This window comes from Mobula hypostoma, chromosome 2, assembly GCF_963921235.1.
Source record: "Mobula hypostoma chromosome 2, sMobHyp1.1, whole genome shotgun sequence".
Taxonomy (NCBI): Eukaryota; Metazoa; Chordata; class Chondrichthyes; order Myliobatiformes; family Myliobatidae; genus Mobula; species Mobula hypostoma.
This window is the reverse complement of record NC_086098.1, coordinates 198,309,279-198,325,697: the sequence shown is the minus strand read 5'-3', so window position 1 is coordinate 198,325,697 and position 16,419 is coordinate 198,309,279. Positions and strand designations below refer to the sequence as shown.

Here is a 16,419-nt window from a genome sequence, read left to right as displayed (position 1 = left end):
CACAGATGGCAAAGGGTGGTTGTGAATGGTTCGTATTCTGCATGGCGTACGGTGACTAGTGATGTTCTGTGAGGATCTATTCTGGGACCCCTCCTCTTTGTGATTTTTATAAATCACCTGGATGAAGTAGAAGGGTGAGTTAGTAAGTTTGCTGATGAAACCCAAAGTGGGGCTATTATGGATAGTCTGCAGGGTTGTCAGAAGTTACAGCAGGACATTGATAGGATGCACAAATGGGCTGAGAAGTAGCAGATGGAGTTCAATCCAGATAAGTGTGAAGTGGTTCATTTTGGTAGGTCAAATATGAGACAGAATAGAATATAATTCATAAGACTTTTGGCAGTGTGGAGGATCTTGGGGTCCATGTCCTTAGACACACAAAGCTGCTGCGCAGGTTGACAGTGTTGTTAAAAGGTATGGTGTGTTGGCCTTCAACTGTGGGATTGAGTTCAGGAACCATGAGGTAATGTTACAGCTATACAAGACCTTAGTTGGACCCTACTGGAAGCACTGTGTACAGTTCTGTCACCTCATAACAGAAGGATGTGGATACTATAGAGAGTGCAGAGGAAATTTACAAGGATGTTGTCTGGATTGGAGAGCATGCCTTATGAGAATAGGTTGAGTGAAGTTCGCCTTTTCTCCTTGGACCAACAGAGGATGAGAGGTGACCTGATAGAGAGGCATTGATTGTGTGGATAGCCAGAGGCTTTTTCCCCCAGAGCTGAAATGGCTAACACGAGAGGGCATAGTTCTAAGATGCTTGGTAGTAGATACAAGGAGGATGTCAGGGGTTAAACATTTCCACACAGAGTGGTGGGTGTATCAAATGCACTGCCACCGAAGGTGGTAGAGGCAGATACAGTAGCGTTTTAAAAGGCTTAGATAGGTACATGGAGCTTAGAAAAAAATAGAGGGCTATGTGGCAAGGAAATTCTAGGCAGCTTCTAGAGTAGGTTACATGGTTGGCACAACATTGGCAGCTGAATGGCCTGTAATATGCTGTAGAGTCTCTACATTTCTATGGTATTGCCTTCCAACCCTTCAAAATTCAAAGCCTTAACATTATTTTGGTTCAAAGAATTTAACATTCCCTTTTCTATCCAGATTTCCAGTAACATTCCAAATAGCAAATTCTACAAGTTTTGGATACACAGCTCATGTGTCACATTTACCCAAATATAGGGAGATTCTCAAAACTATTGTTGGGTTGAATAGCATTTGACAGTAATAAATAATTACCCTCTCCACTTTGACCGAGTGCTTTAGGAACCTAACAAGTGGAACAAATCTTCAATATATATTGCTCACTGATTCAAAAAAAAGTACTACTTTAGCTTAGCTCCTTGAAATTACAACTAACAAAACGATGCAAGTGCATGCTTTCCCTGGCAAGGCAAAGCACGCATTTGCTCTTTCACACGCAAACTTGTGACATGTTTATTTTCTAAATATTAATTTAAACTATATCAATACTGGTCATAATACAAATCAGCAGGTATGATGCATCCTGACAAGGAAAAGCTTATAATTCAATTTGCTAATCTTCAAATACTAAAATTTATTAAACCATAACTAGTAATTGTTTGACTTCTCTTTGAGCAGAGAAACTAAAAACTGAAAATGTTCCAATACATACTTAAGAGTTGACCAAAAATTGTTTCCCTTTAAATACCCTGTATTAATAAGGATTTCATGGGTTTTATAAACTAAATTGTTAAATTTCTTCAGAGCCTTAAAATATTGTGCCAAATGAAATTTAGAATACTTTCCTTCAGTATGAAAATTTAAACTACAAACTTTTGGCCATTACTCAGCATCATAGTACATAATAGATGTTATGATATTATTGATTTTATATAATGAAACTTCAGGAGGAAACACCATTGCTGAAGTGTAACAGCATAAAAATTATAAGAACTTAGTTTTATAAACATAGTAAGCTCATGGAGAAAGAAACACCTTCAAATGGAGATAAAAATGCATAAAACATCTTGATATTTAATGTGAATTATGTACCTATCAGTGATGTACTTGGGAGTGGAAAGGTGAAATTGACTGGATAGGGATAATGGCAGCAAAGACAAAACAGCCACAAAAAAGTACGTGCACTACTTTAAAAAAGTTATTCTTTTCATCACTGGTCACTTCTTACCAATTCTAAATTCGTAGATATCCAGTGCACATGGAAAGGGTAGAAAGAAAGCTTTGGAGTTTCACATAGTAAGCCTTCTATACATTGTCTAGGCATTTATAAATTCATCAATGACAATTACTGTTGGTAGATTCTTTGGAGTCGTAGAGAGCGAGATAAACCAGCTGCATGAGTGGTGTTGCAACAACCTTGCACTTGCGTCAGTAAGACCAAGGAATTGACTGAGGACTTCAAGAAGGGGAACTTGAGAGAACACACACCAGTCCTCATTGAGTCAGCAGTGTAAAGTGTTGGGCAGCTTCAAGTTCCTGGGTGTCAACATATCTACAGACCTATCCAGGGCCCTACACATTGATGCAATTACAAAGAAGGCATACCAGCAGCTATACTTCATTAGGAGTTTGATGCTGCCTATCCTGCTGAGCTCCCCCCAGCATTTTGTGTGTGTTGCTTTGGACTTCCAGCATCCACAGATTTTCTTGTGCTTGTTGAATTGAATTGACTTTATTTGTTACATCCTTCACAAGACATGAGTAAAAATCTTTACATTATATCTGTCTAAATGTACAATGTATAGTAATTTGTACTAAATAGTATGTACAATATAGTATAGAAATACAATTGTATCAGCGCGAATTATCAGTCTGATGGCCTGGGAGAAGCTGTCCTGGAACCTGTTGGTCCTGCTTTTATGCTGTGGTACCATTTTCCAGATGGTAGCAGCTGGAACAGTTTGTGGTTAGGGTGACTCAGTTCCCCAATGATCCTTCGAGCCCTTTTTAATGTACCTGTCCAGTCCTGCAGCCTTACAATTGTCCACGTGTTGGAAACACCTGCGTACTTCAGCCTCAGATGACTAAGGTGCAGGTTGCTTTGGCGGTTCAGTGTTGACATCGAACCAAGCATCAAAAAAATTTAGCTCATCTGGAAGACAGGCAGCAATGTTGGCAGCACCATTGCACTTGGCTTTGAAGTCTGTGATGGTGTGCAGACCTTGCCATAAGCTGCGTGTGCTGCTGGTGGAGAATTGTCTGGACCTTAACCCCTGTATTGTTGTTTCGCTGCCTTGATGACCTTGCATAGATTGTAGCTGCATTTCTTGAGATCCCGTTGGTTACTGGCAATGTAAAGCTCTGTCTTGCACAGCAAGTGCTGCACGCACAGAACTGCTGATCCAGGGTTTCTGGTTTGGATAGACCCCGACCGATTCTTGGGGTACAACATCCTCCATGCACTTCCAGATGAAGGGCACGACCCCTTCCATGAACTCAGACAGCCTCATCACAAAAGACATTCCAGTTGACGTCAAAGCAGTCCTGTAGCATGGCAACTGATTGGTTGGACTAACAGTGGGCGGTTTTAACTACGGCTGCCTCTTGTTTCAGCTTCTGCCTGTACATCGGCAGAAGCAAGATGGAGAAGTGATCCGACTTACCAAACAGTGAATGGAGGAGCGCTTTGTAAGCTTTGCAGAAGGGAGAGTAGCAGTGACCAAGTATGCTATCTCACTGTGTGCTCACCTGGAAGTGTTGACAAAACTTCAGAGACTTAGACAGTGACACTGTCTCTGGCAATGAAGGAGGCAGCCTCTGGGTGTACAGTGTACAGTTCCTTGAGAATCAGGTCAGTATCAGCCTGTGGCAGAATATGCACAGCTGTGATAATAACAGCCATGAACTCCCTAGACAGCCAGCAAGGTCTACACAGCAGCACAAAGTACTCCAGATCCAGGGAACAAAAGAATTTGAGGGCATGCACATTCCGGGGTGGGAGGGTCCGCATCAAGTATTATTGACCAGGAAGCATACCCCACCTCCTTTACTCTTCCCAGAAAGGTTTTTAAGATCTGTCTGCCCGGAACAGGGAAAACCCAGGGGCTCGATGGTTTGATTCAGTATCTCCTCCATCAGCCAGGTCTCCACAAAGCACAAAATATTACATTTCTTTGTTTCCCAGTGATAAGAGATTCTGGCTCTCAGTTCACACAGCGTATTATTCAGGGATTGAACGTTAGCCAGGAGTATGCTAGGGAGCAAGGGCCGATTAGCATATTGTCTCAACCTCATTAGGACTCTGGTCCTTCTCCCTCGCTTCCGGCACGGCTTCTGAGGTAGTGGCAGTGTAATAAATGAGCCCCCCATGGATCGGATAAGCAGGGGTTCCCAGTGGAGAAAAGGCCGCACATTGTGGTGAATGCCGTCTTCCTGATGTTCAGAAGAGTCAGTCTATCATATCTGATGTGACTATCAGCTTCTTGAACATGAAATGTGAAGGAAATTGCAGAAATTGACAGTACACTGTAAAGTAGGTAACGTGGCACCATCTTGTAAGAACCTTCCCCTCCATCATATTTCTGATGAGTTCATGAACACACTCACTATTTTTCAGTTCCTGTGCAATGCTCCCTCTATACCAGACAGTAATGCAACCACAGAATGGTCTCCACAGTACATCTGTAAAAAATGTCTTTGGTGCTTATCAAGTCCTCTCAAAGTCCTAATGAAATATAGATGCTGTGTGCCTTCTTTACAATTGCATCGATAGGTTGGGCCCAAAATAGATCTTCCAGATGTTGACACCCAGAAACCCGAAACAGCCCATTTTTTCCATTGCTGATCCCCCAATGAGGACTGGTATGTTTCTTCAACTTACCCTTCCTGAAGTCCACAATCAACTCAATGGTCTTATTGACAGAGTGCAAGGTCATTGCTACAACACCACTCAATCAGTTGATCTATCTCACTCGTGAACACCTCCTCAATGCCATCTGAAATTCTATCTACAAGTTGTGTAGTCAGCAATTTTATAGATGACATTTGAGCTGTGCCTAGCCACACAGTCTTGGGTATAGAGAGTACAGCAGTAGGCTAAGCACACATTTTTGAGATGCATCAGTGTTGACCGTCAGCAGAGAGGAGATATTTCCGATCAGCACAGACTGGTCTCCCAGTGAGGAAGTCAAGAATCCAGTTGCAGAGGCCTTGGCTTTAGAGCTCGTTGTTTAGAACTGACAGTAAGATTATGTTGTATACTGAGTTGTAGTCAATAAACAGTAGGTATAACTATTGTCCAGATGACCCTAAGCTGAGTAGAGAACCAGTGAGATTGCATCTGCTGTAGACCTATTATGGTGATAAGCAAGTTGCAGCAGGTCCAGGTCCTTGCTTAGCTAGAATCAATTTCTGACGATGACCAACCTCTCAAGGTACTTCATCGCAGTAGATGAGAGTGCCACTGGGCAATAGTTGTTGAGGCAGCTCACTCTTCTCTTTTTGGTCACTGGTATGCTTTTGATGCAGATGGGAACAAATGACTGCAGCAGTGAGATTGAAGATGTCCTTAAACACACCCGCCAATTGGTTTGCATGGGTTTTCAGAACCCTACCAGGTGCATCATCAAGCCCTTGTGAGGGCTCAGCCTCTGGAAAGATACTCTGACATCAGCTTCCATGACAAAGATCATAGTGTCATCAGATGTTGCAGGGATTTGAGGTGTGGTTTTATTCTCCTTTCAAAGTGTGCATAAAGGTGTCATTAACAACAAACTTAGTCCTATCCTTGGAAACCTGCATTTTCCCTTACATCATAGGATGTCATCATTTGATCCGACAAGTCTAAATTGGCTTTTAGAGCAATCCTATAAATTAATGAATTTTTATTGACTAATTTTCCTCATGTGGCTATTAAATCCAAATTCCATCGTCACCTATCTACACTAGGGGCAATTTACAGTTAACAATTAACAGTAGACAACTAACCTTCCTACATTGGCATGTACAAAAATTGGAGCACTTGGGATGATCTACGGGGTCACAGTTGACAATGTACAAACTACAGAAAGACAGCACTGGAGGTCAAGACCAAACTAGAGCTGATGCAACAGCTTTTCCTGTTGTGTTACTGCACCGCCCCTAGTTTCCCCAGTTCTGAATTGCCAGTTAGAAGACTCAGCATCCACATCATATAGGTTGAACTGCAAATGTACAAATGTCTATGAGATTACTTTGATTTCACCTAGAATAGACTAATCCTGCTCAATATTTCTTCATAAATAATCTCACCACACCTCAGAAATCCAGTAAATCTATACTGCACTTAGTACAGAAATATCCTTTCTTCGATAGCAAGCCATAAATGGCAGAGTATTCCAGGTGTGAATTCAAAGTCTACAGCAGTTGAAGTCTTCTATGAAGTCTTCTATCATAAACGCTTAGTAATAAAGGCCAAAGTACAATTTGGTTTCCCAATTTCCAGTTGTACTGGTATAAATTATCTAGATCTCAGCAGTGTAACATCTTCTGAATGTCAGTATTTGTTCATTTCTCACTGGTTAAAGAATATTATTTTGGCATTTTCCTTATCAAACAGAATGACCCCATTTTCATATCACTTTCCTACCACCCACTTTGCAGTTTCCCCAGAGGTTACCTCACTGAAAGCTTGGATGAGATGGTCAATTATCACACAAAACTTGGGTTAATGAACAAAAACGGTAGTTATTTGGAGAAAGTGGTCAGACTTCATTCACCTTCAAAATATAGCAAAAGCCAACAAAAACCATTTAAGCAAACTTTATAATTTGATAAAATGCCAAGGGAAACTATTAAATACTAAAATATCTATATGGAACAAAAATTACTTAATCAGGAAAGTTTAAGCTGTCAAACCCCTATTCAGGGATTTAACACAAAAGGCCACCAGTCATTACTACTGCACTGATAGTGGTCTGCACTCTAGCCATAGAAGGATATGAGCTCTAATGCTGGACAATTAATATGTAAATCACCACACAAAAATATGCCCAAAATGCTAATAAATAACACTTTGATAACAAGACTTTAAAATTCAGGCTTTTTAAAAAAAAACAAGAGCAACTACAAAGTTGAAATTTAAGCTATAAACTACTACATTAAATGCCTATTGAACAAGTATTGCACAAGTAACACATATTTAAGATTGTTCCCAATTACCTGCCATGTTTTCAAGATTGTCAACATAAAAATCCTGAATTCCTTCTTTTTGGTCCCCCCCAAAAAGAAAAATTTACTCAATTGTATTGCAAAGTAATCACAGGTTATTGAAGCAAGCAGCTTACAATATACATCAGCTTCCCAGAAATTCTTGAAATCATGATCATTTACAATTTTACTGTGGCACAATTAACCCAAATGATTAAAAGTGTTTTTCACAGCATCATGTTTGATTTAGTTAGCAAATGCAGATCAACTTTATAAAGCAACAGTTAACAGCAACATCAAGACCTAGAATTCAAATTGCCAAATTTAAAAATGTCATTATTGACACTATTACAAAATACAGTAGCCTTATAGTAGATTCATGTTTTGTTTAAAACCACTGTTCGTGAAAAATCATGTGCAAAATGTACATTTCTTAAAAGTAAACGTACAAATTCTGATGCCTGAGGAAGATGTTCCCTAGTTCTATCAGTGTGTTTCAGTTTTAATGTGTCTTCCAATAACGCTTGTTTCAATTCCGTAGAAGAGGTAAAGCCTTCCAAGGTCATTATGCTTTGTGATAGTCAAGATGAAACTGACAAATTTTGGATGTCATGAAAGAAGACAGTCATAGAGATGATCAAACTTTGAGGAACAAAGTTACTAAAATTTTCTACATTTTCTACATCAGTGGCAAGATGCAGTTGCCTTGGTAGTCCAATTAGATTTGATGGCATTTACTTCACACCCTAGAAACCTGATATTCAAGGAACCAGTCTAGTTACTTTCTAGCAATTGCAAGACATTTTTCTGAGGCAAGGACTTAAATCTCTAGGTGTGGTCTCAAGTTCTCTTTGAATAACTACTACCAAGGTACATGACCTCATATTTTTCATATTATATGCAATGCATCATGTTTTTGGTCATTTAATATCCTCTTTAAGCCTCTTGTATCCTTCTTATAATTGCCTCTTTTTCCTACAAGCAAACTTTGAAATCTTTGACACTTAATTCACTCACCTAAATCACTGATGTGGATTGTGTACACAAATAGATACAAATTCTATATTAGTCACACATTAATCTTGAAAACAATTAAAACAATATAGTTGCACATCACTGAGAACTCATGCCCATCTAAAGTCTAAAGCCAAAGAGCACAGATTTAAGTTGAGAGGAAAGATTAAGTTGAGGGATAAATTTTTCCACACTGAGAGTGATGAGTATGGGTAAAACTAGCTACCAGATTTAGTAGATGCAGGTACAGTTACATATTTTAAAGACATTTGGACAGGCACATGGATAGAGTGATATAGGCTAAACGCAGGAAAACGAGACAAGCTCAGGTAGGCAAACTCAGTTGGCATGGTCAATCTGAGCTGAAAGGCCCAGCTCCATACTGTATAACTTGGCCTTGTTCAAAACCACACAGAAACACAACTACTGATAGATGAACATGCAGTGAGGCTTCATGAGAGATAATGACAAGCTATGTGAGTGGGCAAAATGGCAGATGATGTACCATGTGGAAACATGAGGCTATCCACTCCAGTGAGAAAACTCAAGGCATGGTACGTATATATTTTTTGATGGCAAAAGATTGGGGACCATGTGTTCACTGGGACCACAGTCCATTTGTAGACAAGTTATTGAAAGCTGACATGCGGTTGCAGTCGGCAGTTCCTGACCCATTGAGCTTCACTTTTATATTTTTTATGGCCAATTGATTTTTGTCAACCCTTTATAGTTAGAGGTTAAGAGTTCAAGAGCAATGATGTTTGACTAAAATTATTTAGGCCTTGGTGTAATTAGGGGGATTGTGCACAATGTTAGCTTTATCCAAGGAGGGCTCTAGAGAAGGTGTAATAAAGATTCAAGAGACTGGATACTGGGACAGTAGGACTGTCAAATGGATAAAACTTTGAATAAACTCAGCACCTTTCCTTTAGAATTTAAAGAGAAGTTGCTCTGTTGAAATACGAAATTCTTAGTTTGACAGGACAAACAAGGAGAGGACATTCTGCTTGACTGAAGAGTCTAGAACCAGGGTTACAATCTCAAAGAGACGATCCACTTAGGTCTTAAACGAAAAGTCAGTTTACCATTAATCTTTGGAATTCTCCGCCCCAGAGGATTTAGAAGATCTGGTCAAAGAGTACATTCAAAATTAATTTACAGATCATTGGGTATTAGGGAACTCAAAGTATAGGGAGATAGCATTGCCTATTCAATGGCAAAGCAGACACAAGGGGCAAAACTTATTCAGATGCGACATTTGCTACTTCTATAACGGCAAATTTATGCTTAATCCTTAAGCATTACAACACAAAACCAGTACCTGTTGCTTCAACTCAGTAACACATTTACATGTCGTAACTGAAGTTTAAAATAACTGCCATCTAACGCAAATTTAATACAAGTTGTAGCAGCACTATTTCTTGATATATTGACATACATCTTTTATGCTAACATGAACAAGCAACTTAACGCTTAAATAACGTTTTAAACAATTTCTCGCGTCATAAAGCATTGAAGGCATGTTATGCTCCTATCCTAAATATAAATACAGATCAAAATATTTTAACTGGAATTTATACTATTGTATTAATGCCAACAGTAATTGATATCTTTTTTCGATATCCTTTAATGCGATAAATAATACCTAAAAATTAGAGCTGCTAAGAAAAACTGTCATGCTTCATAGGTCATTAAGAGCATATGATGAAAAACAACTCATTCCCGGCCTCCCCCTCCCCAACCCAAACTGGATCCAGCAGGGATTACTCAGCTCCCTGATGTTCGCCTTGCAGAAATAAGGAGTACCGACTCATACGATTGCTGACGCAGTTCCATCGGTATTATTTGAATTTTCTCACCAATATGAGAATAATGACATCACGAACAATTTGAAATTGCCAAGTGCCGACAACAACCTAATTCATGCCCGAGGACAGTGGCAGATTGCATTTTCTTTCCCTGGTTATGCGAATGCATGGGAAAAAAAATCTGCAATGCTGCTGCTGCGTTTGATCGAAACCCTGGGGCTTCCCATTCAAAAAGCCTATGACATCTAACCGCTGTTATCTCAGCTACTTCCCCGTAATCAACGCCCATTAATGAGATACACTGGAAAATGAAGTGGGTAATCCTCATTCACCCCACCCAAGTAGGACACACTAAGGGAATTAAATCCCTTCCAAATCCACTGAGCTCTACAGATTTGTAGCGCTGTCTGCGGCAGTGGATCAGACTCAACGCCATCATGCCTCGCCGAGACCGCGCATTAAATACCGGTACAAGGACAAGGCGGCAGCCGCAAGGAGCGCGCCGAGGGGAACATTCACTGCCGCCTTTACCTTTCCTATGTCCTCTTTTCTGGCTAACTGGTCTTTGTCAACCGCTCACGACATGAAACACATCAGGAAGACGCCCGTCAGCACTTCACCTTTCGCACGGCGTCGCCTTCACTTCCTCTTTCCTCCCCTCGCCCCTCCCCTAACACACACACGTGCGCGCGCCGAGAAGCGCGCACCCACCGGCCCGAGCGCGCTCCCCGCCGAGGGAGGAGGCTGGCGAGAAATCTCGCGTGCGCTGCGCCGCACCTCGGGAATGAGACCGCCGACCGTTGAGTCAGAGGAAAATAGCGCCGAACCAATCAGGCCGGCCCTGGGCCACTCGCGCATGTGCAACAACACTTTCAAACCAGCCTCCCTTCTCACCGATGTAGAAGGGAGGGAGGTCTGTAATTTATGAGAGCCGGGGAGGAAGGATGATTGACAGCCTAATTCACCAACCGTAACACAAACGGACGAGATAGTTGGTCGGTACGTACAGGAGACCACCAATCAGATGGTAGGTAAGCTCGGTTGAGTCGTAATTAGTTCAACCAAACTTTTGTGAACGGAAAGATCGCGAGCTTTCCAGGTGTTAGGTCTGGGTACAAACAAAATCTTTCACATTTGAGGTATGTTCTTTTAGTTCAAAGCTTGGTTATAGGCGGAAAATATCAACCAAACTAGGACACTGTGTAGGAATGAAATTTACGAAAATTTGAGTGTTTCGCGATTTTGTTTTTTTTTGCCGTAATATATTTGTTTATAAGGGCAAGTACGAATAGGCCTCGGCAACGCATTATAAAAATACTCAAGTCCTTTCACTTGTGTTTTTATTATTTGGACAAATAAAAAAAACTGGTAATTTAATCATATTGCGGGTTACTTATAAACTCGTTGTAAGAAGCCACCAGCTTTTATGAAGCAGAAAATGTCTGTTTTTGAATACATTTATGTTTTCTAGGGGTCATGATTTCTACTGTTTGTGGTAGTTTGTTGAAACAACACTAGACCTGTGTCATTCATCAAGTGAAAACATTTACGTATCATGTTAAAAAATTGTAGTTTCCATATTCTGAAGTTCTTGATCTGTTCAATTTGGGAAAACGATGTTTTTTTAAACAGTAACTTTATGGAACTTAGTGATGCTTATAATTCGCATACATGAGTAATATAGGAGTGTAAAAATTGTAGGTGGAAGCGAGAAAATTAGCAGTATTTAAAAATAAGTGAGCATAATGCTGTTATAGGCGTGTTAACATTTTATCCAGGCTGCTTTGTTAGCGATATCCTATGTACTCTGTGAATTTTATTTGTTTCGCTTTATTGCAAAGGATGTAAAAATAGTGTCAAAGTGAAACGAATTCAAGAAAATACGTGAAATAGCAAAAGGGAAAAGACTGGGGTCAATGAAGAGTGTATTTATGTACTGTTCAGTCAGCAGATTGCTTTGATAGGGGGTGACGATCTTGCTGTTAGTGCACGGGTTACTTGTAGAACTTTTCAGTTTTGTTTTCTGGGAAATGGGTATCACAGACAATTCACACAAAATGCTGGTGGAACGTAGCAGGCCAGACAGCATCCATAGGAAGAAGCACAGTCGAGTTTCGGGCCAAGACCCTGTGTGTGTTGCTTGAATTTCCAGCATCTGCAGATTTCCTCGTGTTTGCGGTTTTAAATCACAGATAATCGCTGGTATTCGTTACTCACCTCTTTTGGCTCTTGAGAAGATTCAGATTGGCTCCTGAGTCCTGGCAAACACTCATTATTTGTGTGTATAGTGACTAGGACTCTTTCATTTCATGGTCAAGGGAAAGCTATGAATGGAATTTAAAATAGATGCTAATAATATTAAAGAAGATAATATAGATTGATGTGAACATAGGAGATAATTGTTAGTAGAATAGCAAATATTTTTTAAGGGTGCAAAATCTAGGCAATGTGGTTTCTGTTAGAAAACACCCAACAATAAAGAACAGAATTAATTGAACAGAATAGATTTTATCAGGACAAAGGCCCCAATAGGGAAGATAAATATATATGTTACAGTGGCTTTGATGTAGTGATTTGGAAGTGGTAATATGTAGTTTAAACTTGTCTGGCAAAGAGAACATTTTTTAGAGAAGGCTCAATTTTCACGTGGATTAGGATAATTTGATTGGTACCGCTCAGAAAGATAATAAAATTCTTGTAATCAGAATAGATTTCTGCAGCCAACTTACTAAATTTGTTTGAGTCTGACTTAATTGCCTGGAGACACAAGAGGTTGCAGATGCTCGAATCTGGAAGGCGAAGCAAGATGCTGAAGGAACTCAGTGGATGAGGCAGCATCTGTGGAAAGGAATGGGCAGTTGATATTCCCGACCTGAAATGTCATCTGTCCATTTTCCTCCATGGATGTTGCCTGACCCAAAATTCCAACAGCAGCATTTTTAATTTATTGGTTAACTGCTGGTAAAAATTGTTTTAATAGTAATGGTGATACCACTGCAATTGAGTTCAATGCAACTTTAAAAGGAAGAAGAGTGAAACAGTTGCTGAGATTCTGGATTTGGATAAAAAGATTATTCCTGTTTTGAGTTAAGATAGCCGTAGTGCAAATCTGCTCATGGGTAATGTGACAAACAACCGATAGGAACTGTTCAAAAAGGTATTTGAACAAGCCAGTTTATGCTTTTAAGCAGCATCTGATCTAAATGCCAAAAGACATCAAGGTTGACCAAAACTAATGAGAAAGGCAGGAGTAGCATTGAAATTAATGCTGAATGAAAGGTAAGTTGATGGGCTTGTATGAGAGAGAAAAGTTTGCAAAGGTATTGGGAAATAAAGAGGGAGAATGGATCTAATGGGATTGTTTCTTTTGGAGCTAGCGTAGACCTAATTGGTTAAATGCTGGGAGATATATATAAAAATAAGATGCAGGAAAAGAAGCCTGCGATGCTGAAAGCAGCAAATATGTTTCTCATTATACTAAGTAACGTGGTAGGAGCTTGTGGGCAGTTTGTTTTAGATGTTTATTTTTTGTCTTTTGTCAGTAGAGAAGAGCAAATTATGTATTTCTAAACATGCATTTTCCAAAAAAAAGTTGCAGAAATTTTTTGTATTTTCTTAAAGAAAGTAACATATTAAGTAATAAACCACTTTTTAAATAAAAACTTGATTATAGGTATATAGCCTAGATAACAAACAAGTGCAAATGATCTGTTACATGCTCAAGGAGATCTGTTTTTTTAATATGAGAATGATGTAATGGTCTTTTGGAGGTCACCTGATGTGAGGTCACTTGGTGACATGTGCTCCGTGACTATATAAGGGTCGACCCAGGTGACACAGTTAGTTTTTGAGTTTGTAGATTTCCAGGTAGAACATGCTGTGCCTCCATTTCTGTTGCGTTTGTTTTTGTGACGCAGTTTCATTTTTAAAACGGTTGTACGTTCTGTTGAAAGATTCCATATTACTTGGACTGGAAATTTGTGGCTGGAAGTGCCAATTCACTCAATATCGACAGTTTTGAAGGGAGAGTGAAGAATTCATCGAAGCGAAGGATCGAGAGAAGTCGGCATCGTTTGGCAGTTTAATAAAGAATCGACCTTATTGAGTCTTCGTTGGAGAGAACCTGCATCGAGATAACTCTTGCAAAAGCTCAATGAGTTCATGCAAAAAGGTGCTCTCTCTCTCTCAAGGAATTTAAGGTCAGTTGATTTAAACTGTTTATTTTCGGCATCGGGAATCCTGTGGACAGAACCAGCAGTAAAGGTGCGTCTGTGAAGAAATCTTTCTCCAGAGAAGTCTCTCCCAATTGAATGTGTAAAACTGTTGGACTTTCGAAGTTATTGCTTTAAGAACTATATTTGACTGTATTGCTTTAAGAACTGTTTTCGCATTTAATGCTTTGAGAACCAGAGCCAAGAGCGGAGTTGGTGAATGGCTGCATATCCGTTAACTTCCGGTTAAAGTTTTCCTTTTTTTTTCCCCTTATCGTTTATCCGTGTTTAATAAATGTTTGATTGTCTTTATATAGTCTGTCTCGATTAATATTCATTGTTGCCAGTTACGTAACAGATCAGTAACATCAAGAGTTGGATGAGCTAAGCTGATTAACTGAAACAGAATCAGGTGTAGAAGGAATCAAACTGGGCAAAAAATATTGAAGCTAAAAGGTGAAGGTGTGGCAGATGTGACAGTTCAACCTTCAAATCACCCATTTTTACACCATGGCAAGAGTAAGCATAGCAACAAGATACAAAGTGGTCATCCTGCATCAGTAAGCTCTCTCCCAAATAGAAATTTTGCCGCAGACAGGAGTTTCAAGGTGTGCTGTTCAAGCTCTTCTGAAGAAGCACAAAGAAATAGGCAAGTTTGAATACCAGAAATGCAGTGGTTGACCACAGAATCAGAGTGTAACAGATGAGAGATACATCAAACTGATTTCCCTTCTAAATCGAAAGAAGTCCAGCAGTGTTATCAGATCTGAACTCACAGAGCCCAAGTATACCACTCTATGTTTTGGAGAAGTCTTGTCAGAAGTGGTCTTCATGGAGGAGTTGCTGCCAAAAAGCCATTCCTCTGACGAGGAAACAAAGCCAAGAGATTCATCTACGCACAAAAACACAAGTGCTGGGGTGCTGAACAATGGCAGGAACTGCTCTGGACTGACGAGTCAAAGTTTTAATTGTTTTGCTCATTCAGGAGGCGGTTTATTTGTAGAAAAGCTGGAGGGTGCTACATGGATGAGCAGCCTGCAGTGAAGCACAGTGAAGATTCCTTGCATGTTTAGGCCTGCATTTCTGCAAATCAAGTTGACGATCTGGTCAGAAATAGATTTAATGGAATCCTCATTGCTGAGAAGTCCAAGATTTTTATCCCTCATGCGATACCATCAAGGAGGTGTCTATCAGGCTCAGCTTCATTCTGCAGCAGGACAATGACCCCAGATACACGGCTAAGGTCATAAACAGCTATCTTCTGCGAAAAGAAGAACAAGGATTTCTGCAACTGATGGTATGGTCTTCACAAAGCCCTGATCGCAACATCATCGGGGCTGTCTGGGATTACCTGGCAAGACAGAAGCAAGCGATACAGCCAAAGCCTGCAGAAGAACTGTGGCAAGTTCTCCAAGATGCTTTGAGCAACCTATCAGTCAACTTTCTGATAAAACTGCACAACATTGTACCTCAGAGAATTGATGCAGTTTTAAAGGCAAAAAGGGTGGTCACACCAAATATTGATTTTAATTTCATTTTTAGTTTACTGCTCTTTATAGTAATTTTTTGATATTTAGAAACAACATTTCAATATTTTTGAAAGCATCTTTTCTTCACAATTTATTTACATGTGCATAAGACTTCTGCACCGTGTTTGTGTGGGTATGTAGAAGAGAATAGCATGTCAGACTTAAGGAAACTAATACTTGAATGAGTGCCAGTGGTTCGTTAAGCTAAATATAAGTAAAGGATGACATCCCTAAGACTGGATGTTTGATTCCCATGCATGTTCTCTAAAGGACAGAGGTGAATACATTCAAGGTGTCTTTTCCAGAGATTTAGCCAAAACTTGTTTGAAGAATTTAGGTCTTTTCTGAAACCGTAAGTTCTAGATTGATGCAGCCAAAGCCAGACACTCATTTAAAAACTATTGGAGCCGAAAGAAATGACTTTACTTTATCGCTTAATATTTCAGAACACTTCAATATATTTAAATACTGCTTTGCAGCTTCATTAAGAGGTGATGTTTCACTACATCTCCTGACTTTTTAATCAGTTAGCCGATCTACTAATGTGAAAATTGTTTTCCATTATTTCCTTTTGGACTGTTGGGCTTTCAGATGTTGCTATGAGTTAGCTAATTTGAGGCAAAAGTTTTAAGATTTAAAAAGAGAAAATTTATTTATTTTACTGATATCTAGGCGGGGTATTTTTTTTTAAAGTAGGCTTAGGATAGAGATGGTCAGATACTGTATTTTAAGATCAGGTATTTT

The 16,419-nt window shown here is 39.7% G+C and overlaps 2 protein-coding genes across 4 annotated transcripts in view; one reads left to right on the top strand and one right to left on the bottom strand.

The window, feature by feature from the left end:
• Nucleotides 1-10,624, bottom strand: part of LOC134342790 (dnaJ homolog subfamily C member 5) — a 45,734-nt gene extending 35,110 nt beyond the window's left edge. Inside the window, exon 1 of one of the 2 annotated variants that reach the window (XM_063041366.1) lies at nt 10,467-10,624. The gene's annotated coding sequence lies outside the window, so the exon portion shown is untranslated. The remainder of the gene's footprint in view (nt 1-10,466) is intronic. The other variant, XM_063041367.1, reaches the window with a different exon arrangement.
• Nucleotides 10,625-11,015: 391 nt separating this feature from the next.
• The window catches only part of LOC134342789 (glucose-induced degradation protein 8 homolog), a 29,136-nt gene continuing 23,732 nt past the window's right edge, over nt 11,016-16,419 (top strand). The window contains exons 1-2 of one of the 2 annotated variants that reach the window (XM_063041364.1): nt 11,016-11,074; nt 13,889-14,134. In XM_063041364.1, coding sequence (XP_062897434.1) covers nt 14,097-14,134 — 38 coding nt within the window. In that variant the 5' untranslated portion in view covers nt 11,016-11,074; nt 13,889-14,096. The remainder of the gene's footprint in view (nt 11,075-13,888; nt 14,135-16,419) is intronic. The other variant, XM_063041365.1, reaches the window with a different exon arrangement.